General features: G+C 49.9%; 1 protein-coding gene across 1 annotated transcript in view; it reads right to left on the bottom strand.

The window, feature by feature from the left end:
- Positions 1–26,677, bottom strand: part of TRAPPC10 (trafficking protein particle complex subunit 10) — an 86,957-nt gene that overhangs the window by 6,147 nt on the left and 54,133 nt on the right. The window contains 14 exon segments of the mRNA XM_027041482.2: positions 1,980–2,150; positions 3,024–3,150; positions 4,501–4,601; positions 11,822–12,051; positions 12,858–13,016; positions 14,043–14,184; positions 15,161–15,594; positions 15,597–15,674; positions 19,616–19,728; positions 20,047–20,187; positions 22,069–22,160; positions 22,937–23,013; positions 24,038–24,152; positions 24,753–24,899. Of these exon segments, the coding sequence (XP_026897283.2) occupies positions 1,980–2,150; positions 3,024–3,150; positions 4,501–4,601; positions 11,822–12,051; positions 12,858–13,016; positions 14,043–14,184; positions 15,161–15,594; positions 15,597–15,674; positions 19,616–19,728; positions 20,047–20,187; positions 22,069–22,160; positions 22,937–23,013; positions 24,038–24,152; positions 24,753–24,899 (2,127 nt within the window).

Genomic DNA, 26,677 nt, shown 5'->3' on the forward strand with positions numbered 1-26,677 from the left:
GCCAAGGCAAAGAGGCCAGTCGCAGAAAGAGCCGTGTGACACGCTCCCGTGTGTAGGAAGTGTTTGGAACAGGCAGATCTGCAGGTTGCCTAGGGCTGGGGTAGAAGGTTTCTTTCCAGAAAGATCAAAGTGTTCTAAAATGAAGGGGCGCCCGGGGCGGAGTGGGGGGCCTCAGTCGGTTGAAAGTCTCGCTCTTGATCTCAGGTCATGATCTCAGTTTGGGAGATCAAGCTCCACGTCGGGCTCTGTGTGGACAGCGCGGGGCCTGCTTGAAATTCCCTCTCTCCCTCTCTCTCTGCCCCTTCCCGCCTCGTGCTCGCTCTCTTCCTCTCAAAATAAAGAAACACTTAAAAAATATTTAAAAGACAAAATAAATAAAGCAAAATGTTTAAAGTGTCCTAAACTGAGAGCCTGGGGGCCCCTGGGTGGCTCGGTCAGTTGGGTGTCCGACTGGATTTTGGCTCAGGTCAGACCCCAGGGTTGTGAGATCGAGCTCCACACTAGGATCCATGCTGAGTGTGGAAGCCTGCTTGATTCTCTCTCTCTGCCCCTCCCCTGCTCACATTCTCGTTCTCTCTCAAAATAAATAAACATTTAAAAAACCAAAATAAAATGAGACCATGATGACGGCTGCATAACTCTGTCAATATGCCGACTGTGCCGAACCGTCTACTTCGAATGGGTGAAATTCATGGTGTAGAGACTGTGTATCTCAATCTCAAAACAGCTTTCCTTAAAAAAAAGTGGCGTCTTTATTTCTGGGCCTCACAGAATGCGTTTTCTTTTTTTAATTTTATTTTAACGTTTATTTCTTATTGAGAGACAGAGAGGGACAGAGTGCAAGCCGGGGAGGGGCAGAGAGAGAGGGAGACACGGAATCAGAAGCAGGCTCCAGGCTCCGAGCCGTCAGCGCAGAGCCCGATGCGGGGCTCGAACTCACGGACCGCGAGATCACGCCCTGAGCCGAAGTCGGTAGCACCTGACCGAGCCACCCAGGCGCCCCAGAGAATGCGTTTTCAAAGAGCGATCCACCAGAAATGTCTCTGTGCTCTCCACGTGGAGAGGAAGCAGCAAAGCCAGACGCGACAGCGTGACCGCGGGCGAGTTACCGCGTGGTAACAAGCAGGCCAGACACAGTCACGGCCTCTGCGCCACGGGAGTGGTCGTGGCGCTGGTGTTAAAACACCAAAAAGGCTGCTGCTGGTGGCACGAAAAGACGAATCATGCTGGTGACTACACCGGAATCTAAGTCTGATAAAGACAGTGAAATAAAACAGTCTTTTGGCTGAAAGGGGTTACCGAAAAACCCGCTCAGAGCAAGAGCCACACACACAAACACACCTCAAAGTGCCTGACAACTTCAGCAGTAGAGAGAGAAGGGAAGGAAACAGCACAAAATCGTGTATTTGCGTTTTGATTTCCCTGACACAACATCCAGCGTCTCGCCAAAGAAACGAACACACAGCCGCGTGTCCTCATCTAGCTCAAGGCTACATTCAGCTCCACGCTTCATGCGCAGGTTATGGGAACATCTCCGCAATACTCGTGAAGTCAGTTTCTACATATTGTCAGCTTTTCTTTTAAAAAATCAGAGAGGTGCCTTGTAAAGTAACCCCCCCCCCTGAGCGGCAGCCAGGATCAGGATGAAAGGACTCTAAGAAATAGTTCCAGGACATTCTGAATGTGGGCGAGAGAAAAGGGAGCAGAGATCAGGAGCCTTGGGTCTTTATAAACACCCATCTGAAGGCCACCGGCAGGCCTGCGCCAGGGCCACACACGTCACCCGAAAAGGACCCGCGGGTCTAAAATAAATCAGCCAACGACTGAGCTACTCCAAGTGTTAACTATTTTCCTTGATCTGTTGCCTCGTTACTCTGAAAGACTTTTTTCTATCCGATTTTTTCCTAATTAAAAGGAGTATGATGCCAGCTTCCATTTTCCCACCCCACCCTCCCACCAAAAAATAATGCAATACATACGAAAAAGTTTTCCACTTGAAATTCGTAAGTGTACGGCTTTAAGGGGATGGAGAGCCGTCCTCCCGAAGCCGGGGAGGATCCAACGGAGAACCGGCAGCACAGAGAAGGGGGAGGCTCTCGCGTCCACTTCAGCTCCCACACGAAGAACACTGACTGCTTGCTGTGGATGCGCTGCAGAAAGAGTCACTGTCATCGCGCACACGGACGCAGCGGACACCGCACCCCAAGCCGCGCTCCGAGCCCGCCGCCGGGACCCGCCTCCTGGTGCTCCCGCCCGTGCCCCACGGTCCTCCTGCCCTTCTCCACTGGAAGACTGCGCCAAGTCAGTTAAAGGTTTTAATCCTCTCTGACTCCGTAAGCTTCATGGCACAAGGGACCATAAAAGTGCTTCAAGAACGTTTATCAGTACACGGTGTCTCGTACGTTTCCAAACTGGGAAATGCCATCAACCGATGGCAAAGGTCGCCTTTACGTTCAGGCCAATGACTTTAGACTTGACATCAGCCTGAATGAAGCACCAGTACCGCCCCTGAGCACAGGGACGAACTGGGCCAGCGTCTGAAATGGGTCAGCTCTTAGCCGGGGGAAGTCCTTCAAAAATGCTACAGATCACACATCCTGAGAAACCCTTTGAACGTCTGCGACGGCAAGGTCTGCGCTCAGCCAGGCAGCGCGAACACGGGTGGGATGCCTTACAAAGCTACACAGGCACGAGAGGTCTTCCTCGGGCACGGACAGGTGTTCCCAGAAAGCTGTGCACACAGCAGGGCAAACTTAATGCTGAACCCCTCTCAGAACACAGAGAGCACTGTCCCCAATCCGCCCCGTGCCGCCCAGCCCGCAGGAGGCACAGCACGCACGTCACGGCAACGACACGGCCGTTTCAGAGCAGACGCGCTTATCGCCGGGACGTCACTCTCGGGGCTGCAAGGCTCACTCTACAGGCAGACTATGTCTTCATCAAAACCTGCTGGAACCACCGTCGCACCCTGGCCCCCGCCGTTTCCTGCCGGGGGTGGACGCTCCACCCCAGAGAGCCGTTACCTGCGGGGACTTCGCGTTCAGCGGCACCAGCCGTAGGTCGGCGTTACTGTCAGGATCCACGAGGTGACCGTCCGACAGCTCAAAGTCAAGTTCCGACAAATTCTGGACACAAACTTGAATGTACTTCCTGAAGCAGAAAAAGAAAGAATATGATTTTGAAACTTAAGAACTTCAGTAAACGTACTCTGGTTTCTTGAGAAGATCTTCCTGGGGAAGTGAAGTAGGAGCCACTTGTTACGTGTGTTTCCACCTTCGATTTTACGGGGGAAAGTGTCCCCACCAAAACCCAATCTCCCCAAGCAAGCTGCTTCTGAGGAAAACCGGACCAAAGAACGTTCTGTTTCTGACCCAGTGCCGTTACACGGCTGTCACTGGACTTCTGCACACGCAGCAGCTTGCGGGGAGTTAGGCTGGAGAGAGTGACGGTCCCGGAGAACGAAGTGTGGGGTCCACGTCGACCCCTGATGCACACGACGACAAGTCTGAATAAAGCGACCCAGGCTCTGCTCGGAAGCGCTGGTGTCTTCGCCATTAACATCTACGGTTCCCTCCCCGTAACGTGAAGGAAACGCAAGCAAGCCGCTAGCAGAGCGCCCGCTCTAAATACAGTTCCGACACCGTTGTTCCCAAATGATGCAAAGGTCATCCGAGGTCATCAACGGATGAACACAAAAGGAATTTTGTGACGAGAGGCCAGACTCAGCCCTGAGCCCAGGGAGCAGTGTGCACGTCACCACTTATGGTGGGACAGTGGGAAACGGTCTCCTGGCGGGGACACACGGCACGGGGCTCCGCCTCCAAGCACTCGCGTCCAATGGCCGAATCAGAATAGAACCCGGCTTCTAGAGCAGAAGCGCTTCCCCCCTGGAGGCGGTTTTGCCCCTGCAGGGGACGTGGTGCTACACCTCAAGACACTTCTGGTGGCCACAGTGGGGGTGGGGAGGATGGGGAGGGCCACGGGCATAAAACGGGAGCGGCGGGGGTGTGCAGAAGCCCCGCGGCCCCCCCAAACAAGGAGCTACCAGACCCGAGCGTCAGTAGTGCTGGGGCTGAAATCCTGGCTCCGACGGAACTAACAGCTGCCTTTGGAAACAGTTACACAAACCCACAAGATCCTGACCAGTCAAGTTCAGAATGGTGGACCTTCTAGAGGAGAAATGACCCAAGTTTGTCCATGGGTCGCTGGCTTGAGAAACAGGAGAGAAGAAAGTCTCTAATAATCAAATGGGGCCTTGGTTTGGATCCCACTGCCCACATCCTAACCGCACAAAGGCATTTCTGAGACATCTGGGGAAATGTGAATCCGGACCGGCTGTTACAGAGCAGCAGGAAATCCCTGTGAATCTCAACACGTGGAAAGCGGCGTCACGGTTACGTAAGAAAACATGCTCCGTGTCCCTGAGGCCGAGCTCTGCGCAGCCAGGGGCTCCGTGGAGGAGGGCGTGGGGCAGGAGCAAGGCCTGGGGGCCACCTTTACCGTGTCCCGGCGGACAGAAGAGAGTGTGTGGTCCTGAAGGGCACGCTGAAGGTCAGGGCAATGACCGTGGAGTAGATGGACCACGGGCAGTCAATGGACACCTGAGGAGAGACGGAGGGACACGCGTTCAGACCACTCGACGACCACAGCCACCGCCACACCATCCATCCAAATCAGCGGTGGCTGCCAATCTCTTAGACATTCGATGGCCTCACCATTTCTTGCTTAGAAAGCAAACCTCCATTAATCACATGCACGAACAAAGGGGAAACATAAAACTACGTACACAGACGAGAAAAATAAACACGGAAGCGGCCAAATGTGCGGGAGTCACCAGAACGGTCTCCAAAGCTCCAGAGCTGATGCCGTGGCAAGGAACACCAGCGCCACCTCGCTCTTCCCACACCAACATGGCCGCGACGCCAAAGGCGGTTTTTAACGTGCGGGAGGTTACAACAAAGTGCTCTGTCAAGTCGACATAATCAATCACTGTTACAAAATGAATTAGCCAAATAATCCACACGACAACGACTACGTAACAGAGAAGCAAGCACTTTGGGGGCGCGGTGTGGACCCAGCTGGTAACTCCGCTAAGGGCATGAGCCTTGCTTCAAGCTTCCTTTTACTTCCCCCTGGAACAAATGACACAGAGCACAGATGCATGTTCATCCGGCCCTGGTTTCACGCTCACGTTGAAGTAAGTACCAACTTCACCTCCTGAACTCTGTTACCAGATAAGGGAAGAAAATTTCAAGGAATGAAAATTAAAACATTATCCCTGAGGTGCTGACCAGTCTCGTGTTCTAAGCCTCATCTCTCTGCGATGACTGGGTGTGTTAGCCTGTTATCCTACAGGTTTAACGCATGTTTTTTTTTTTTAATTACTCGACTTATTTCAACTAAAAAAACCACACAAAAAACAAAAAAACCCACTTCACCCATTTCTCCTGTCTCATCTCTCACCCCTGCCTCTGGCATCCACTGGGCTGCTCTATCTATGAGCTTAGTTTTAGTGGTTTTTAGATTCCATATAGAAGAGAGATGGTATGGTATTTGTCTTTCTCTGTCTTATTTCAGTGAGCGTAACGTCCTCAAGGTCCATGGCAAGATTGCAAATGGCAAGATTTCCTTCTTTTTTATGGTGAGTAATATTCCACGGTGCATCTACACAATGTTTTCTCTATCCATTCATTCATCCATCGCTGGACACTTAGGGCGGTTGCAAATAAAGCTGCGGTGAACACGGGGGTGCAGATACCTTCTCAAATAACTGTTTTCATTCTCTTTGGATAAATGCCCAGAAGTAGAATTGCTAGATTGTAGGGTAGTTCTATTTTTAATGTTTATTTTTGAGAGAAAGAGAGACAGAAAGAGAGAGACAGGGGGTGAGCAGGGGACGAGCAGAGAGAGAGGGACACAGAATCCGAAGCAGGTTCCAGGTTCCGCGCTGTCAGCACAGACCCCGATGCGGGGCTCGAACCCACAAACCATGAGATCACGGCCTGAGCTAAATCGGACACTCAACCGACTGAGCCCCCCAGGCGCCCCTATTCTTAATGTTTTGAGGCACGTTCATACTGTTCTCCAGAGCGCCGCCCCAGTCGGCATCCCCACCAACAGCGCATGAGGGCTCCATCTCTGCACATCCCATCAGCCTGACTAGTAATGTTGAGCATCTGTGTGTCTTCTCTGGAAAAATGTCTATTCAGATCTTCTGCCCATTTTTATCAGGTTGTGGGGGCTTTTGCTAGAGTTGTAGGAGTCCTTGATATATTTTGGGTATTACCACCTTATCAGATATATACGATTTGAAAATATTTTCTCCCGTTCAGTAGGTTGTCTTTTGACTCTGTGGATGGTTTCCTTTGCTGTGTAAAAGCTTTTTTATTTGATGTGGTCCCACTTGTTAATTTTTGCTTTTGGTGTCAGATCCATAAAATCACTGCCAAGACCAATGTCAAGGAGCTCACCACCTATTTTCTCCTAGGATTTTATGGCTTTAGGTCTTACATTCTAGCTTTTAATCCATTTTGAGTTATTTTTTTGTGCGTAAGACACGGGTCCGGCTTCATTCTTTTGCATGTAGCTGCCCAGTTTTTCCAGCACCATTTATTTGAAGACACTGTCTTTTCTCCATTACACATTCCTGGCTCCTTTGTCATAAATAAACTGATCATATATGCGTGTATTTATTTCTGCACTCTATATTCTGTTCCACTGATCTGTGTATGTGCTTTTATGCCAACACCATAATGTTTTGATTACTATAGCTTTGTAATATAGTTTGAAGTCAGGGAGCATGGTGCCCACAGCTTTATTCTTGCTCAAGAAAGTGGTGGGTATTTGGGGTTTTTTGCGGTTTCATACATTTTACGATTCTCTGTTCTATTTCTACAAAAAATGCCATCAGAGTTTCGGTAGGGATTACACTCAATCTGTGTATTGCTTTGGGTAGTTATGGGCATTTTAACAGTATTAAATCTTCCAACCCAAGAGCACAGGTTATCTTTCCATGTATTTGTATCTTCTCCAATTTCTTTCATCAAAGTTCTGTAGTTTTCTTTTTTTTTTTAAATTTCACTTATTTGATTGATTTTTTAATTTACATCCAAGTTAGTCAGCATATAGTGCAATAACGATTTCAGGAGTAGAATCCAGTGATTGGTCCCCTACGCACAACACCCAGTGCTCACCCCAACAAGTGTCCACATCCTTAGTGCCCCTCGCCTATTTGGCCCATCCCCCCTCCCACAACCCCTCCAGCCCCCCTCATTTTGCTCTCTGTATTTTAGACTCTCTTATGTTTTGTACCCCTCCCTATTTTTATATTATTTTTATGTTTTTAGATTCTCTTATGTTCATCTGTTTTGTAGTTTTCAGTATGTGGGTTTGTCACCTCCCTGGTTAAATTTATTCCTAGGTATTTTATTCTTTTAGATGCAATTGTAAATAGAATTGTTTTCTTTATTTCTCTTTCCAATAGCTCATCATTAGTATAGAGAACCACAACAGATGTCTGCATACTCATTTTGTATCCTGCACCTTTACTGAATTTAAGTTTTTTGATGAAGCCTTTAGAGCTTTATATATATGTATACACACACACACACACACACACACACACACACACGCAATATGCCATCTGCAAATAGTGACATTTTACTTCTTTCCCTCCGATTTGGATGCCTTTTATTTCTTTTTTCTTGCCTAACTGCTCTGGCAAAGACTTCCGGTACCACGTGGAATAAAAGTGACAAGAGCAGGCATCCTTGTCTCACTCCTGATCTTAAAAGAAAGGCTTTCAGCGTCCAGCACATTATTAGTGTGGGCTTGTCATATGTGGACTTTATTACGTTGTGGTATGTTCCCTCTATCTCCACTTTGTTGAGAGTTTCTACCATGAATGGATGTCGAATTTTGCCAAATGCCTTTCCTGTGTCTCTTTTCAGCCTTTACTTCGCTACTGTTACCATGGTGTATCACACGGACGGATTTGTGGCTGGTGAACCATCCTTGCATCCCTGAAATAAAGCCCTTTTGATCATGTGTATGATCCTTTTAGTGTACTGTTAAGTACGGCTTGCTAATATTCTGTTGAGGGCTTTTGCACATAGGCGCATCAGAGACACTGGCCTGTAATTTTCTTTTCTTGTGGCATCCTTTTCTGGTTTTGGTACCAGGTCAGTGCTGGCCTCGTAGAATGAGTTTGGAAGAGATCCCCCCTCTTCTGTTTTCTCGAAGAGTTTAAGAACTGTAGTAAGAATGTACTAACAATTAATACATCTTCTTTGAACATTCTGTAGACTTCACCAGTGAAACCTTCTGGCTGGACTTCCATTTGTTGGGAGGTTCTGATTATTGATTCAGTCTCCTTACTAGTAATCATTCTGTTCAGATTTTGTTTCATCATGGTTCACTCTTGGTAGGTGGTATGTTCCTAGGAATCTATCCCTTTCTTCTAGGTTGCCCGATTTGTCGGCACACGATTGTCCGTAACAGTCTCTTGTGATCCTTTGTATCTCTGTGGTGTCAGCTGTAACATCTCCTCGATTTCTGATTTGAGTCCTCTCTCTTTTTATCTTGGTGAGTCTAGCTAAAAGTTTGTCGATTGTATCGTTTCAAAGAACCAGGTCCCAGTTTCATTGATCATTCCTATTGCCTTTTTAGTCTGCTTCATTTCTTTCTGCTCTAACGTTTGTTATTTCTTTCCTTCTACTAAGTCTGGGCTTTGTTCCTCTTTTTCTAGTTCCTTCAGGTGTAAAGTTAGGTTACTTGAGACTTCCGGTTTCTTGAGGTGGGCATTTATCCCTACAAACGTCCCTGTTAGACCTGCCTTTGCCACATCTGGCCAATTTGGGTATGTCCTATCTCCATTTTCATTTGTCGCAAAGCATGTTTTGATTTCTCTTTTGAGTTCTTGTTTGACCTAGGGGTTGTTCAGTAACCTGTTGTTTAATCCCCGCATATCTGTGAATATTCCAGTTTTCTTCATGTAATTAATTTCTAGTTTCATACTGTTGGGGTCAGAAAAGATGCATGACGTGATTTCAATCCTCTTAAATTTGTTAAGTCTTGTTTTGTGGCCTAATATACAATCTATCCTGGAGAATGTTCCATGTGCACTTGAGAAGAATGTGTATTCTGCTGCCTGTGGACAGAATGTTCCGTAAACATCTGTTAAGTCCATCTGGTCTAATGTGTCACTTAAGCCCAATGTCTCCTTACTGATTTTGCCTGGATCATCTATCCATTGATATAAATGGGGCATTAAAATCCCCTACTATCATTGTATTGCTGTCCATTTCTCCCTGTAGGTCTGTTAACATTTGCTTTACATACTTAGCTGCTCCCATGTTGTGCACACAAACATTTACAAGTGTTGTATCTTCCTGTTGGATTGACCCCACTAAGTAACACTCTCCCCCTTGTCTCTTATTATAGTCTTTGTTTTAAGGTCTATTTTGTCTGATAGAAGTCTAGCTGTTCTAGATTTTTGATTTCTTTATTTGGTTTCACTGTAGTCTGTGTGTGTCCCTGTATCTGAAGTGAGCCTCTTGTAAGCAGAATATCCACGGGTCTTGCGTTTTTCACCCATTCAGCCGCTCTGTGTCTTCTGACTGGACACGGAGTGAGTTCGTTTAAAGTAATTACTGACAGGCACGTGCCTGTTGCCATTTTTGTTGTTTTCTGTTTCTGTAGTTTCTCTCTGTTCCTTTCTTCTTTTCTCTTTGTGGTTTGATGACTTTGGTAGTATGCTTATGTTCCTTTTATTTTTTATGCATTTGCTACAGGTTTTTGCTTTGTGGCTACCACGTGGCTTACATGTGACAACTTGTATCTGTAACAATCTATTTTCAGTTAATACTGAAGTTTGATCCCATTCTAAAGCTCAACACTTTTACTCTTCCTCGCCCCCACATTTGATATTTTTGAGTCATGCTTTATATCTTTTTATCTGTGTGTTCCTTAATGAGTTATTATAATGGTAGTTATTTTTACTACTTAGGTCTTTTACCTTCACATTAGCTTTATAAGTGATTAACCCAGTACTTTTACTATATACTTACCTTTCCAGTGAGATTTATTCTCGCGCATGTGTTCTCGTGAACACCCTTTCTTTTCAGCTTAAAGAATTCCCTGTAACAAGGCCGGGTTAGTGGTGATGAACCCCTTTAGCTTTTGTTTCTCTGGAGAGCCCTTTACCTCTCCTTCACTTCTGAGTCGTAACTTTGCCGGGGAGAGTATTCTTGGTTGGAGATTTTCCTTTCAGTGCTTTGAATGGATCGTGCCTCTGCCTCTGGCCTGAAAAGTTTCTGCCGAAAAGTCTGCCGATAGACGTAGCATCACGTACATGTACATAACAAGTGGTTTTCATCTTGCTGCTTTTAAGATTCTCTCCTGGCTTTTACTTTTTGGTAGGTAATTATAAGGTGTCTTGGTGTGGGTCTCTCTGGGTTCTTCTTCCTTGAAACTCTCTGGGCTTCTTGGATCTAGATGCCTGTTTCCTTCCCCAGATTAGGGAAGTTTTCAGCCATTACTTCTTCAAGGAGATTTCTGACCCTTTCTCTCTCCTCCTCTGGAAGCCCCATGACGCAAATATTAGTCTACTTGATGTCTTATGAGCTCCTAACTGTCTTCACTTTTTTTCATTCTTTTTGCTGCTCTCATTGACTGAGTTCCACTGACCTCGAGTGGCTGATCCTTTCTTCTGCTTCATCTGGTCTGTATTTCAGTTCAGCCGTTCTGTTGTTCACTCTGCGATTTCTCTTTGGTACGTTCTTATATTTCCCATCTCTTTGTTGAGGTTTGGTGTCCATCGGTTTTTCTCCTGTTTGGTGAGCGTCTTCGTGACCATCGCTTTGAACTCCTGATCAGTAAACTGTCTCCGTTTCACTGAGATGCTTTATCCTGAGGTTTTATCTTGTTCTTTCCTGGGAACATATTCCTGCTTGTCCATTTCGCTGGACTCTCCGAGTTGGTCTCTGTACCAACTGGGAACACCCGCCTCTCCCAGTCTGGAAGGAGCGGCCTCGTGTAGGAGACGAACCTCGTCATTCAGTCCCGTCCCAGCTTTCGGTTGTCGCTCAAACCTTCGTGCTGTCCCAGCACCTGTTGTGTCTTTGATACCTCCCGCAGTGGAGGGGGTGCCAAGACCTGTCATTGTCCCAGAGCGGAGGGTCTCAGCACGCAGATTCGGGGTGACTGGAAGCCAGGCCCACCGGCAGCAGCTTTTTAAGGTGTGCATATATGTACAGTCCTGTGGGGCCATTAAAAACCCTCAGAAGTGACATCTGTGTTGCAAGACATGGACATGCCCGAATGAGCACAACGGCAGCTACGCACTCCTTGAGCTGAAGGACCGTGGAGGTGGACCTAAGCCACGGATCTCTCAGATAACGGTCAATCGACATCAACGTCAAAGCGTAAAATGATGGCGCTTCCTCCTGGCTAAGTCTGATGGGGCGTTTCAGTGGACAGAAATGGAAGCACAGCAAGACACAGAACTCAGCCTAGCCTCTTCATCAAGACAAATGGACTACAGACCCAAACTTCCCTCCCCTAAGCAAACATTCTCTCTTACGATACACCGTCCTTCCCTCTTGAGTTGGTGTAGGAAACTCAGAGCCTGTTTGTCTCTGTCCCTGCACGACGTACCCCTTATCTAAGAAGGGCTGATTCGAAGCTACACATGCTAAATCCAACGAGAGGCTGTGCCACCAGGAAAGGGCCATCTGCCACTTCAACAGAAGCCCCCTCTTTCGCGCGAGTGCGGCAGGCAGAGGCTGCCTTCCCGAGCTGAGCGATTCCAGCCCGTCCTTACTTTGTGGTCTGTGGTAGCCATGCACTGGCCGGCTTTCTGTGTGTCCTTATGCTTCCTGTGGGACTCTGTCATCCCCAGCACGCTGCTCTCTCCTCCAGTTACTGGAGCTGAAGGTAAAGAGAGAACTTCCAGTTCAAATTCAATCATGTGGTACGCAGGAGCAGCGGGCAGACTGATGCTTGTGACCTTGTCAGACGACTGAACCCGGAGCAATGCATCAGAAGCCTTTTCTAGGAAAGACAGAGAGAGTCACTTCTAACACATTCCCTCTGCTGTTCCTTTCTCTACTAGTAGGTGATGGGCTCAGCAGTGAAGGTCCAGCCCAACTCCTGCTGCTGCTACGTGTGCAGAAGAGTGTACTAGAAAGGATTACGGTGGGAGGGCAGAGGCAGGAAAATCGGGAACAAACCCTCTAAGACAGTAATACTGTCTGGAAGCTGGCTGGCCGTGGGCCAGAGAACGGTCGCTGTGCTAAGTCTGAAAGCAGAAAAGGGACACTTCCCACAGGGCCCACCCATGGCCTACTGTGTGTTTCCCGGCATCACGTGCTCCCGCTCCGTCCCACCACCAGACCAACGCCTGCCCAGAAGGGGACCAGTGTCCTCTCTCCACACCTCCTGCCTGGGGACCGGGGGACACGGGACTTTTTTAGGGCTTCTGCCCAGAGCCTAAAAAGGCTGATCTGCTTTTGCTTTTTGGTGATGGGGGTGGGGGTGGGGAGGTAGGAGGAGACTGGAGGCTGACAGGGCATCATCTTGGGAGCCGGGACCCCAGCCATGATACTGCATTACAAGTCCTTAGCAAGCTCAGCACCGCCTGGCCACCAAGCATATGCACGGCTCTCAGTCCGTCCCCCCCCCCCAAATATAATGTCCCATCCAGCGGCAGGGTCCTAGCCCACCTACAGGCAGGCCATTGCCATGAGAGAGCGGCAGGGAGAAGTGGTCCTCAGACACCGCCTGAGCGCGGCCTGGACGACAGGCGCCTACAGCGTCACACGGTAGGGTCTGCCTTCACCCGGTGACTGCCGCCTCACCTCTCGTGTTGGAGTAGATCACTGCTCTGTTCTCTGCGTGACACAGGATGAGCATGGCTTCCGCGTTGCTGAGCTGCAGGCTGTCCCCGTTTTTTACTGTGTAATGGCCAGTGGTGACAGTGAACTTTACCTTCTGAGGGATACCAGCCAGAAGGCTATCTAAAGGGAAAAAGACAGCGATCAGTATCGCAATCAGTGGACGGAAGGCCTACCGTGAGGTTAAAAGGATGCTCCGTTTCTCCTACTAAACCAGATGTGTTCCCTTTAGGTGCTCCATGATCCCCCCACGGCCCACCCCTCCACCCTCACTCTTCATCTCGGTGATGTGGGGTGCACAGTTAAGGGGGCCCTCGCTGGGAACAAGAGAACCTGAGACCCGTCAGTACCGAGGAGAGACCCGGGGATCACAGTGGCAACCACGTCTGTGAGGGTCTCAAAACCGATCTGCCAAAAAGGCAGCGAGAGAGAATCCGGTAAGGACACTAAAGACCGGACGTGGAATCGAATGTACTGCTGCTATTCAGAACCGCTTCTGGCTTCTTCGGGTTAGGTCTGGACCTTTGGGCAGAAGGTGCAGCCACTGCTTTCTCCCGGAAGGAAATGGAGGGCGGAGGTGGGCCGCGGTCTCTGTGAATCCCACCCCAGGACGGGCAGAAGGAAGAAGGCAGGAGGCGAGGAAGGGGGAGGAGGAAGAAACAGGTGAGAGGGGCGGGAAGGCGCAGGCAAGAACGGGAGTGAGGGCCATGGCCGGGAGCAGGGTATGAGCACGGCGACCATGGCGCTCGGAGCGCTTGGGCCCTCGGGGCCACGGCGCTAGGTTCGTGTCAGCAGAGGCCCTCCGGTGGTGCCCTGGAACCGGCTGAGACGGCTCAGCACCCGAGGGCCTTCCCTGGAGGCCATGGGGGGCTTTTTTTAAAAAAAAAGAAAAGTAGGGAGTATGGAGAGATTAAATAGAAAAAATGCTTTCCTTGACTCTTCTTCCCAAATGGAAGAAATTAGCCAAGTAAATACGTCGTCTTCGGCCTAAACAGCTGAGAAATTCACTCGTCTGAGCTTTCAACTAAGCGCCACGTGGTCTTTGCGCCAGTTCCTCCTACTCTGAGGACTTAACAAAAGGGCGGTGGCTGCGGAGAGGGACCGGGGGACCCCTCGGGAAGGGCCCCGCCCAGCCCGGCGCCCACTCACCGGCCAGCGGCTCGACGCGCAGTTGCGGCTCCTGCGAGTACACGTCGTACTGCACCGGGGGGTACAGGTGAGGGAGGACGAAGCGCACCGGGCCCACCGAGGCGCACAGCTGCCGCAGCGTGTACGTTCCGGGCTCCCTGGCCTAGAGGCACAAGCGGGCGAGTCACCCCCACTCCTGTACCAATCCGACCTATCGATCTATGGATCCTCCGAGGGAGGGCTGTGCCGTCCTAGCGGCCCGTCCCCGCCCCGCCCTCCCCCTCCGCCCTGCACTTCCAGGGCCAGCCGCGCAGGAGGTCGCTCGGGAGCGCCCTCTACCCCCGTCGAGGATTTCCTAAGTCACTGAGGCGTAACTTTGCCCTTCTGCTTCTAGTCCGTTATTTTCAATGGAACAAACTGGCGTTCTCTTCCGACAGGCGTTTAATGGAACATCTGGCATGAGATCGGAGCCCTGCTCTGGGCCTACACTAAGAACTCGTGACCAACAGCGAGCGGTACTTTGCGCGGGCCACGTCGTCAGTCCAGGAACTACAGGGCTCTCTGCCTGAGGGCAAGGTTTGGAAGAGAGGTCAGAGCCGCTAATTTGACAGCCGAGCAGCCAACAAAAGGAAACAAAGTTTAGTATGACAGCCACCTTCTTTGAAAGCACAGGCCAACAAATGGTATTTTTTAATACCAGCGAGAGGAAACAGAATTATCCACGTTAAGAACTTCTTTCACAATGTATCAACTGCCAGGTGCCTGCGTGGCTCAGGCAGTTAAGCATCAGACTCTGGATTTCGGCTCAGGTCACGGTTCATGAGATCGAGCCCCACGTCCGGGCTTGCGGGTGGAGCCTGCTTGGGATTCTCTCTCTGCCCCTCCCCGGCCAGCATGCTTGCACCCTCTCTCTCAAAATAAATAAACAAACAAACAAACAAACATTTGTAAAAAAATGTATCAACTGCCATAAATCTGTTTAAGTATAAAAGATTTTTTAAAACGTCAGTCTATTTTTCTTTAAGGATACAAACAAAACCCAGGGTAGGGCACAGAGACGCCACACTTCCAACAGCTGGGGCGAGCTCGACACCCTTCCCGACCCGTCTTTAAAGTCAGCTCCCCACCTCGACACGTACCTGCGTCCTGAACGTTACCCTGTTGGCCCCCGGTTCCAGAGTCACACCGCTACATCTCAGCACATGGGCCCCGTCCTCCAGAGCCACACCGGAGGACGTTTCTAGGGAAGTGCTGCTCTCCTGCCGTCTCAGGAGCATGTGAACATTCTTGCATATAATCCCCGTTGTGTTCAAGGAATTGTCCGAAGGACTTCTCTCAAACATCTCATACAACTCCAGCGCGGGTAAGTTGTTCTGCGGTGCGGGGAGAGGCGAGGTCTCTGTCGGAAAGTTAATGGTCCCATTGGACGTCTTGTGCTTGGTCAGCCACTCGGCGGTCTTGCGGTAGTTGTTTTTGTCGATGCTGAAGTGGACGTTGATGGCGACCTGCTCCACGTGGACGGGCATGGGCATCTGGCTGCACAAGGTGATCTCCACGGACAGAACCCCCCCACGTGGACCACGGCATTGGAAGGGGTAAAATGGAGGTCTCTCAGTTGTGCAAAACAGTGCAGAGGGAGTACTATTTTCTGACCTGTAAACGCACATTACCACGAGTTAGTCGCCAGGTCTCACCTTGGCTTGCCTGCAGGCGGCAGGGCCTCAGTCGCGACCGGGCACGAGAAGCAGGAAGCGACGCTATTCAAAGGGGACGGCGTAAACCCCCCGGCCCCGCGCCGTCTTCGCACAGCTAAACGAGGTATTTGGTCAAAAGGGAAGCATAAACACATGCCCAGATAACTCCTGGAAGTCATAAAATGTGACGAAATTAAGGTCGGTAAGCTCTGTTTTGGCAAACCTAAGAGAAAAACAGGTCAGTTAACCCCTGAATTTCAAAACAGTATTTATAAATAGTCCAATTATTAGAATTGTTTCAAAGAACTCCACCGCTTTCCCACCTACATAAAGAAATTCTCAACAAAAAGAAATTCTCAAGTAAAGACGCCCACGTTCCCCCCATATATCCGGAAATAAACCCAGGTGCCTGCCAGCCTATGAAACCAGCCAGTGGGGAGCCCTGTGTCCTGGACCCCCAGAGGGCAGCGAGGCCACAGCCTCCCAGTTACTAAGCGGGAGAACCCGCTGTACTCTCTGGCCTTCTTTCTGGTTTGCCAGAAAATGTACAAGGCTGCCAGACTGGTAAGTTTATTAAACACTAATCAACTTAAGGAAAGACTTGCGGAGATTAATGTTCTAAAAGCACTTGAGGGGCGGTGTGGGTGGCTCAGTCGGCCGAGTGTCTGGCTCCGAATTTTGGCTCAGGTCACGATCTCCCGGAACATGGGCTCCAGCCCCACGTCGGGCTCCACGCTGACAGCACAGCACAGATCCTGCTTAGGATTCTCTCTTCCTCTCTCTCTGCCCCTCCCCAGCTCTCATACATGTGCTCTCTTTCTCCCTTTTAACTATAAATTATAAATAAATAAACTTTAATTAAAAGGAAGGAAGGAGAGAAGGAAAGGAAGCACAAGTGGTCAATCATAGACTATCTTAGTCCTACAGAGATGTCGTCAAGGAATGCTGGCAGGAGGCGTGCCTGTGCAGTCTCACATACGTGTCACATAAAGCAGACGTGGCACATGGCTCTGCCAATGACCATTTGGGGCACATTAAAGAATCTAAAAGGGGCGCCTGGGTGGCTCGGTCGGTTAAGCGTCCGACTTCGGCTCAGGTCATGATCGTATGGTTCCCGAGTTCGAGCCTCGGGGTTGGGCTCTGTGCTGACAGCTCAGAGCCTGGAGCCTGCTTCGGATTCTGTGTCTCCCTCTCTCTCTGCCCCTCCCCTGTTCATGCTCTGTCTCTCTCTGTCTCAAAAATAAACGTTAAAAAAAAAAAAAGAATCTAAAAAAACACAAACAAACCAATGCCATGTTGCTCCTGAGAAACCATCCAGATAGCTCAATTTGAGTGAAATGCACCCCAGCGATCAACAACCGTATATCTACCTACCTGAAGCCAAAATCTTTGGAAACACTGGCTTTCAAGTACTTAAAAACTGCTATAGACTGCACTGTGGTCAACCCCATCCTCTTTTTTAAGTGTATTTACTTTGAGAGTGAGAGAGAGAGAGACAGAGTGCATGCATACGGGCGGGAAGGAGCAGAGAGAGAGGGAGAGAGAATCCGTGCTGTCAGTGAGAGCCTGACATGGGGCTCAATCCCACAAACTGTGAGATCGTGACCTGAGCTCAAGAGTCAGAAGCTTAACTGACTGAGCCCTCAGGGGTCCCACTGTGGTCCCCCTTTTTAAGTGGAAGTCCTAGCCCCCAGTACAATGGTATGTGGACATGGGCCCTTTAGGAGATGATGAGGTTTGGATGAGGTCATGAAGCGTTAGTGTCTTTATCAGGAGACAGTAGAGCGAGCGCTCCCCCTCCCTCGCCCTCCCCCCCACCCCTCTCCACCCTGCCCCTCCCACCCCACTTCTGTCTCTCCTGTTGCCACATAAAGACACGTCAGGAAGACAAGCCTCATCAGAAACCAACCTTGCTGGCACCCTGACCTTGGACGTCCAGCCTCCAGAACTGCAAGAAACAATGTCTGTTGTTTAAGCATCTGGCGTGAGGCATTTTGCTATGGCAGTCTAAGTGGACTAAGGCAGTAACTATCTTAAATGAGCACTCTTCTTGAAAAACTAAACACGAGGAGCTAAATGTTACAATACATTTAACCTCACCACACAGCACCACTTATGAAATGATCTGCCGAATCTCTGGCCTAAATCTAAGCCTTTCAGACCTACCTTCCTAGGTGATGCTCCCTTGAGCAAACACTCAGCAAATTCCACAAGGTGGGGAGCCTGTGAGACAATGGGCTCGATGCCTTTAAAAGGTCAGCATCTTACAACCCAGATGTCACACAGTGGACAAAGGGATAAACAGAGTGCGGTCCATCCATACAAGGACTATTTTCAGCCACGAAAAGGAAGGAAGCACCGACACGGGCTGCGACACGGATGAGTGCTAAAAACGTGACGCGCAGGGACATGAGCTAGTCACAAAGGACCACGTGTGGTTGCTCCATTTACGTGAAATACTCAGAATGGGCATCTACAGAGATAGAAAGTGGATCAGTGGTTGCCAGGGGTGGGGGTAGGAGGAAGGCTGGGAGAAATAAGTATGAGGCTTCTTTTGGGGGAGACAAAAATGTTCTAGAATTCACTGTATGGCGATGGCCGTGCGTATCTATGCATATTCTACAAGCCACTGAATTGTACGCTGCAAATGGGTGAACTGTGTCTCCATAAAGCTGGTATATTAAAAACAGCATATTAAAAAAAGGAAAAGAGATGGGAAGAACTGTTCTAAATTAAAAAAGAAGTGAGGCATCTGACGGCTCAGTTGGTTGAGCATCCAACTCGATTTTGGCTCAGGTCACGCGCTCACAATTGCGAGATCAAGCCCGTGTCGGGCTCTGCACGGACAGCGCGGAGCCGGCTTGAGATTCTCTCTCCCTCTGTCCCTCTCCCTGCTGATGCTTTCTCTCTCCCTCAAAAAATAAAAAAGTAAAAAGTAAGTAAAAGAGAAGTGAGATATAACAATCAAATGCAATTTGTGATCCCTGACTGGACTCTACTAAAAATACTTTATAAAAACATTTCTTTTGCACCATTGAGGAAGATTTGAATATAGACCACTTAGTAGCTGAAGTCAGAACCTTGCTCTTTGGGTGGCTGGGGGTACCCTTGATTTCAGAAGGCCACGCTAAGCAGTTTCAGGGTGAAGTGTGTCATGTGGTCTGGAGTCACTGCCAAGTTCAGCAGAAAGAAAGATACAGATACACGTTTGCCACGTGGCAAAAGTTAACAGCTGCCGAATCTAGGTGGGTAGCCTGTGTTATATACTGTGTTATTTTTTTACTTTCCTACAGTATTTGAAAGTTTTCACAAGGAGAAGTTTTAAAAGTGAGTCTGACCAGGGCTGTCAGCTGGTCAAGTTGAGTATCTGTCAGAAAGAAATGAGACAAATACCACGATTTCACTCATATGTGGAATTTAAGAAACAGAACAGGGGCGCCTGGGTGGCTCAGTCGGTTACACGTCTGACTCTTGATCTCGGCTCAGGTCACGATCTCACGGTTCGTGGGTTCGAGCCCCACATCAGGCTCTGTGCTGACAGCGCGGAGCCTGCTTGGGCTTCTCTCTCCCCCTCTCTCTCTGCCCCTCCCCTGCTCATGCTCTCTCTCTCGCTCTCTCAAAATAAAAAGGAGGAAGCAAAACGAACGAACGGAAAAGAGACAAAGACCTCTTAAATACAGAACACACTGGTGGTTGCCAGAAGGGAGGCGGGAGGGGCGGGGATGAAGAGCACACTTGTCGTGACGAGCGCGGAGTGCGCAGAGAACCACTGAATCGCCACGCCCACACCCGAAACTACTAGAACGCCGTGCGCCAACTCTGCTTCAGCGCGAAGCGGGTTTTCAAAAGCGAGGTTCTTGAAAGTACCCCCCGCCCCTCCCCGCAAAGAGCGGGTCTGACCTGGGCTGTCCGTCTGTCGGCTGGCAAAGCTGAGTATCTCCCGGCAGAAGTGCTTCCGTTCGTCCTCAGTTAGGTGGTGATCGCTGGCCAAAAGGCTACTGGTCTGAAGGTAGCTGGAGGAGAGTCAAGGATCTGAGAAGAGGCCCCACTCCCCCAGCGGCACCGGCACCAGGGGCTCCCGGTCCCCAGGGCCTCCACGTGCAGCCCGGCGCGGAGTCTCCTCGGGGCCTACGTTATCAGGAGCTCCAGGACAGACGGGAGACGTGCCGACCAGGCCCCTAACTTACAGGCGGCCCGGTCCGTGAGCACGAGGCGGGCTTCTCCTCTCTTCGCCGTTGGGTGTCTGCCAAACGCTCACCGTGGGCCCCGCTGCTCGTACGGACAGAAAGCAAGTCTCCTATTTCGCGGGGAATATTAAACCCAAAGGATACTTTTCGGTCTGTCCAAGGTGTTTCTGACACTCGGCGAGTTGCTTCCTCGTGTGAGTGATGGGCAGCGCCCAGCCCTCAGCCAGGTAGTTCTTCAGTGCTCCCTGAAGGTACACTTCCGCCTTCTGTGGAGACTTTTTCCTCCTTGCAAACCAACACACAGAAGCTTTCGTCATGGTTCATGACAATCCCGCCCTGCCCGCCGCCCTCTGCACCCACCCTGTGCCGTCAGAGTCCCTCTCTGGCGCTCCCCACGGGAGCAGGACGCGTGGGAAGGCCAAGGGCGAGGCGAGGTGAGGTGAAAGACTCATCCACGGGGACGCGGCCGGTTGGCCAGGAAGCGCTGACGCCCGTGTCCACCCGTGTCGGTGCCACAGCACCTGCTGAAGACGGGCACACGCAGAAGCGGTCCGTACAGCCCGACTGAGAGGGAGCTCGGACAGGCTCTGAAACTCGGGCAAACGGCCCTCACCAGGCCTCAGAGATTTACAGAGAACCCGGAAGAATTTAAATAGCAACACGCATCGCCCAAGAGGATCTTCCAGTCTCGGTTTAAACCTTCAAGATGTTTAGAGTAAAACAGAGCACAACTGAGGAGAGCTTGCCAAAGCCTCGGTGACGACACGGACCCCCTGTCCTTCCCTGGAGGGTCCGGGCTCTCCTGAGCTCGCTAGACAAAGGCCAGCGCGGAACAAGCACTCGTCCGCTCTAGGCACCCTTGGGAGCCCTTCCAGTGTTGACTAGCCTACTCTTGAAGAAGTAAGGTTCTCAAATTCTCAAATCACATAAATTTGCAAGCTATCAAACGACACACGTTGGTATTCCTACGTCCCCGTGTTTCAAAGGGGCCAGAACCTTTAATACTTCTTCAGTTACTATCTCTAGCCAAAGATTCTCATGTTCTAGAGCAGGCAGTCTACAGGCCAGCGCCCAGCCCCCGGACACGGAGGCCAGCGGCCCCCCAGCGAGCCTGCGGCAAGCGGGGGTCGGGAGCCGAGCCTCTGGACGGACCAGCGCCAGCCCGCTGGAGCTCCCGGCCACGCCAGAGCCAGTGTCCAGGGGGGGCTCGGCTCACAGCATCCGAGGGGGCGGCCTCTTCGCTCCAACGACTAAAAACTCACTCCTCAGATTTACTAGATGGAGGCTCAGGAGTGCCACACTCTAGCCCTGTCCTCAGATGTGTGACTGGCTAGCGGCTACGAGCGCGTGTGGAAAACTAGGAAGTTCCCTCAGACGATTTATGAAGCCCTCTGCGGCCACTTTAATCAGTGAAAGTAAGTTATCTTTTCTGGTTTCGGCTAATAAAATTACTTTCTTAATGACAGATTTCAAGATAGCATCTCAAACACACATTTAAGCAAACTTAACCGTCTTTTCCCTTAGGATTTACATCCCTCTCCAGGGCTCTGAAATAGCAAGCACACCGCCAGCTCCTTGAAGGGCCGATTTCATCAGCCATGTGAGAAATCCACGGAGTCTTTTCGACTCCAAAGCTGGCGCTAGTCTGCACCAGGCACACCGCCCCTCAACCCGCCACGAGCACCCCACTCTCCTGGACGTTGACATCACTGACCTCGAGGCTGTCCATCTTCCCAGAAGACAACTGAGGTAACTAGGGAAAATGCTATATAACAAAATACTTACGAATCGGTATCCCAGTTTATGCCACTGGATATAGATTTGTAACCATTTCCTCATAACTCTTTTATTAAGTAAAGTTATTACATACCATAGATGTTATGTATACCACCTGCGTATATAGTTACGTTACACTAATTTAATTAAAGAAACACAAAGATCACAGAGAGATCACAAAGAAACACAGATATTAAGAATAATAGGCTGAGGAATCTCTCCATTTGGTTTTTAGAAGAAATAGAAAAAAACGCCTGATAATGATTGGTTGACATCTTCTACATTTTTCGTTCTACACATTTATGTACGCTTCGTATTAACCCCATACCTGACATTCTTAGTACGTGTGTGAAATGTCTGAAACTCAAAGAAAATTTCAAGTTCAATTACATGTAAAACTCTGCCAGGTCCTTCCCAACAAACTTAGCAGACCGGAGCCTTCCGATGCTCGTGTGCATTTCGATGGCCGCGTGGGACAGATCCTGCAGGAAAGCGGAAAACCACATGAGCCCGTAGTTGATCACTGGGCAACCCCCCACGGATCTACCCAGCACTGAAGCAAAAGACTTCGTTGTTAACATCATCATTGTTTACTTAACATCTATTTTCGTGCTGAGTTTTTATGTAATGTGTGATTTATGCAAAGTCATTAACTTGTACATGAATTATGAAGCCTAATGATAAAAGAAAAAGGAACTCAGCAGGCATAGAATATTTAACTTCTCAAAGTACTTTCCATATAGGGTAACATTTTTAGTATTTTTCTCACTTTCTGGACAATAGGGACAAAAACGCTCTATCAAATGCTCCCAAGTTACCTGCAAGTCAGGAGTCCGGCTGGCCCACCGAGCTCCTACCTACACTGCGCTTCCTACGGTCTCTCCAAATCGAAATCTTTTAAAATGAAGCACAATAGATTTGTTCAAGTCTACCGTATTTTCTGGTATGCACAAAACCATTCATTAGCCTTTCTTACAATTTCTATTGTATCGAACGCGCAGTATCACTCTGAACAAAATTATAAACATCCAAAGATGCTTTCATGCCTAATTATGGCACCATGGATACCAATGCACATTTAATGAACAGCAACTATCCTGGGTGTCACCCGTAGCTCCCTAGGGCACCCACCAAGAAGTGGAAAAGGCCCACAAGGAGGAGGTCCCGAACACTATCCCATTCTCAGCCCCAAGGTCAACAGAGCCTTCTGGAGACAGCCTTGGGCCGTGGGTAGACAGGTATCATTTGTAATACTTACTAAGTAGTGTTTTTCAAAAGCTTCTACTGATGATAATGCTTCTTTGAGCTTCTTATAAGGACTCTGAGCTGTGTTGGCTTAAAAAGAAATAAGAGTCCTTATTTACCCTCAGTCCTTTTTCATCCTTATTCATCCATACCTGTGTGTAAGAATTCTGAGTGATTCTGAGCCTGGCAGTCCTAACTAACCAACCCGCATTGTCCTGAGCTCTCAAGGCCTCCCGCCCAGTCTGCGCCCGGCCACCCTGACCCCAGCAGGCCATCCTCTGCACACACGGGGTGACCGCCAGTCACTTACACAGAAGCCACTTGCATTCCTACACACATCCTCGGACCCGTCATGAGTCTACAGTCACCCTCAAATGCCACGGGGAGAGGCACTCACCTGCACCTGCTGCCTGTGGACCCACAAACAGCCGTGCCCCCCAGAACTCCATCCCTACTTCCGTGCTTGTCCAAGCAATACAGTCACGAAATAGTCTGAAACCCTTCACATGGTGGTTCATTCTTGACTGAGACCAGAGTTTTTAATTCCATCACTTCCACGACGATCGGAAGTGGTCTCACCCAAGTGGTCACCATGGAATGTGAACACCGCACGGCCCGCCGGATACTTTCGGTCTGCCCGCGGGCCAGACCTCAGCAAGGCTTTGGCTAAATCACACTCTTACGTCTCAGTTCACACCTCCAAGAATCGGGAAGGCTCCTTTCAAAGGGCTTTATGACCTAGGAGTAGTTTACCGAGTAAAAGGATTTCTCTGGCCATACTGTTAGGAAACTAGGTCCCCTGTTAATTCAGAGGGAGACTGGTGCATTTTGACTCCACACAGGCTGTAAAAAGTCATGATCCGCTCATTCAAGCCTATGAGAAACTCAGAAACGTTTTTTAAAATCCTTCCAATTTCTTACGCTATCTCTAACATTTCTTGACACTATTAAATGGTAAAACACTCTGTGTGTTAACCTGGTCAGCTAACAAGGAGCACAATCTCCCAAATGGGAGCAATTACACTGTCAGAATATGAATTAAATGTGGCAAGATGCAAGCGACGTCTTCGTCACTGTCCACTGTGCCAGTGCACAGACACACGTCCAGAAGTACCTGTTTCGGGTCGCTCAGCTCCCAAACCTGCCAGAAGGTCAACTGTCCTGTTGAGGTCCTCTGAGTTAGGTCCTTTTTCCGACACAAGTCCGCACAGATAGCCCAAGGACTTTAGCTGTTGAGATAAACCCACCATTTTCCGTTATTTACAGAAGTGATCAGCAGAGAATTTATGAATTTGAATACACAAATTAAAATCCAACTAAATCCTAGAAGAAATTTAGCCTTCCTATCCAAATAATTCTCATCTGCATATAAAAACGTATCTTACTGGGACCATCTCAGATTCACACCTGTGTGCAAGAATTCTGAGTGATTCCGAGGCTGGCAGTTCTGAGCTTACGCCACTAACCGACCCACACCGTCCTGAGCCTCCCCAGGCCTCCCGCCCGGTCTGCGCCCAGCCACCCTGACGCCAGCAGGCCATCCTCTGCACACACGCGGTGACCGTCAGTCACTTAAGCAGAAGCCACTTGCATTTCTACACACTTCCGGCTTCACCCTTCTTCGTACCCCCTCCCCCAATTCCTGGCGTGGAACATCTTCAGCAGTCAGGGAGCCATCTGGAGCATCCCTGCTACCAGACACGCCCTGAAGTAACCAGAACGGCCCGTGCAGTGACCCAGTGGACGCTTCTCCAAACGGCTTCCTCCGCCCGTCCGCCCCAGGCGCACAGCCCACGAACAACGCCCACATCTGCATCTGGCACGGTTACCTTCTCGGTGGCATAGCTCCATAAGCCCACAGTGTGGGCAATGTTCGAGTCTATCTGTGCCCGGTCACAACAACCTTCTATCCTCTGCAGCACCTCCAGACAGCTCAGGAACACCCAGCAGTCCAGAGCGCCAGGCGGGACAGAGACCTGGAGGGTGTAAGTGTGGCCGTGAGGACAGCACCCAGGGAAGGCACCGGAACCCCCACGTCCTAGTGCGCCCCTTCAAGCGCAGCCCAAATAACGGGCCGCCATCTGCAAAACTATCAGGGGAGAGAAGGCACGGAACAATAATCCCATCGGCTCGCTTATGGAGAGGGGAGGGGTGATCTACGTCCAAACACGGTATTTGGTTTTACATTTCCAACGACAGGAGAGACCGGGCAGGGATAGAACGTTCAACAATATATTCTGGAAAGATCATTAAGAAAAGAAGCCCACAAAAAGGGTGACTGTCAGCACTCACTCTAAGTCTGAAGAGGCCACATGACAAAGGGCAGAGGCCAGGACCTCAGATGAGCACTGGGCCCCATTTCAGAAAGATCATGCTCCACACGTGAGATGCGAACATCAAGTAGCTGTCAGGTGACACTCGGGAATTATACAACGTGCTAATCTTCTCAGGTGTCATTATGTTTGTTGAAAAGAACTCTTGCTGCCTTGAGATACACAGCGAACGACTACCCACAATTAAAACATGATGTCTAAGATCTGCCTAAAAATAATGCAGGGGAAAGCGGGCAGGGACACGGATGAAACAAGAGAATGGTCGTCTGCTGCGGCTGGGGACGGGTCACCCAGAAGTCCATCACATTATCCTCTCGACTGTTGTGTGTATTTGAGCCTCTCCATTAAAGGACCAGTAAGATAAATATTACATTACCACATACGCAAAAAACCATCAACTGCACAGAACCAATTCTGAGATGCACTTTTTCCCACACTTAAGCACCTCTGAAATAGGAATGTGTCTCCCATCAATGGCATCTTAACACATAAAGTTGACAGGACCGACCGTTTTCTTGGCGGCACTAATGTCATGAGGGATCTTACATCTGGTATCCCAGTTTGCTGAGATATGTTAATATGAACTATTCAAAAATGGGAACGTCAGAGGTAATTCTGCACCAGGTGACGAGGGAAGCTGCTAACGCTGACAAAAAGCCTCCTTCAACACACCCTGAGCACAAATAAAAGGACCTGGAACCAACTAGAAGGAGCCAGGGTGCCGTTTCATGGTCCTGTAAAAGCCAAATTGCTCCGTCTCTGCAAAATGAGATGAACCATTTAGATGTCTGAAGAGAAAACCTGGCAGAGACAACGGACCACACGCAGGGACGCGCAGAAGAACGGTCAGCAGGAGACAGCCGGGAGCCTGATGGGGCACGTCCCTCCCTCCCCAGTCAAACCGGGGTGGGCTCTCAGTCAGCTGACTCAGCTCGGCGGGCTCTCCTGCGAACTAGGTGCCACATGTCCTGGGTACTGTCACCTTCCAAGACCCTGCGGCCACAGGCAGCCATTCTGTGGAAACTTCTGCTGAACGCCACCTCTCCTCGGGCACACACTGGTTACTTGGCCGCGAGAATAAAGGGCACGTATCAAGGCTGCGCACAGTGCTTCTGATTCGGACGAACCCAGAGAGGGAAAGGGAAACCCCAGTCGTCACAGCAGGCAGCTGCTGCAGGGAAGAGCACAGGGAGAGCCTTGGGAGGGGAGCACCTGAAGGGACCATGGCGGGGAGCACTGAGAGGGGCTGCTAAAGAGGGCACTGACAGGGCCGTGTGGGGGGAGCACCAGGAGGGGCCATACGGGGAGCACTGAGAGGGGCTGCAGGGAGGAGCACTTGGGGGGACCATGGCAGGGGACCCCACAGTGAGGGGTGCAGGGGGGAGCTCTGAGAGAGAACACGTGGGCAGGGGAGCACCGAG

Source organism: Acinonyx jubatus, chromosome C2, assembly GCF_027475565.1.
Source record: "Acinonyx jubatus isolate Ajub_Pintada_27869175 chromosome C2, VMU_Ajub_asm_v1.0, whole genome shotgun sequence".
Taxonomy (NCBI): Eukaryota; Metazoa; Chordata; class Mammalia; order Carnivora; family Felidae; genus Acinonyx; species Acinonyx jubatus.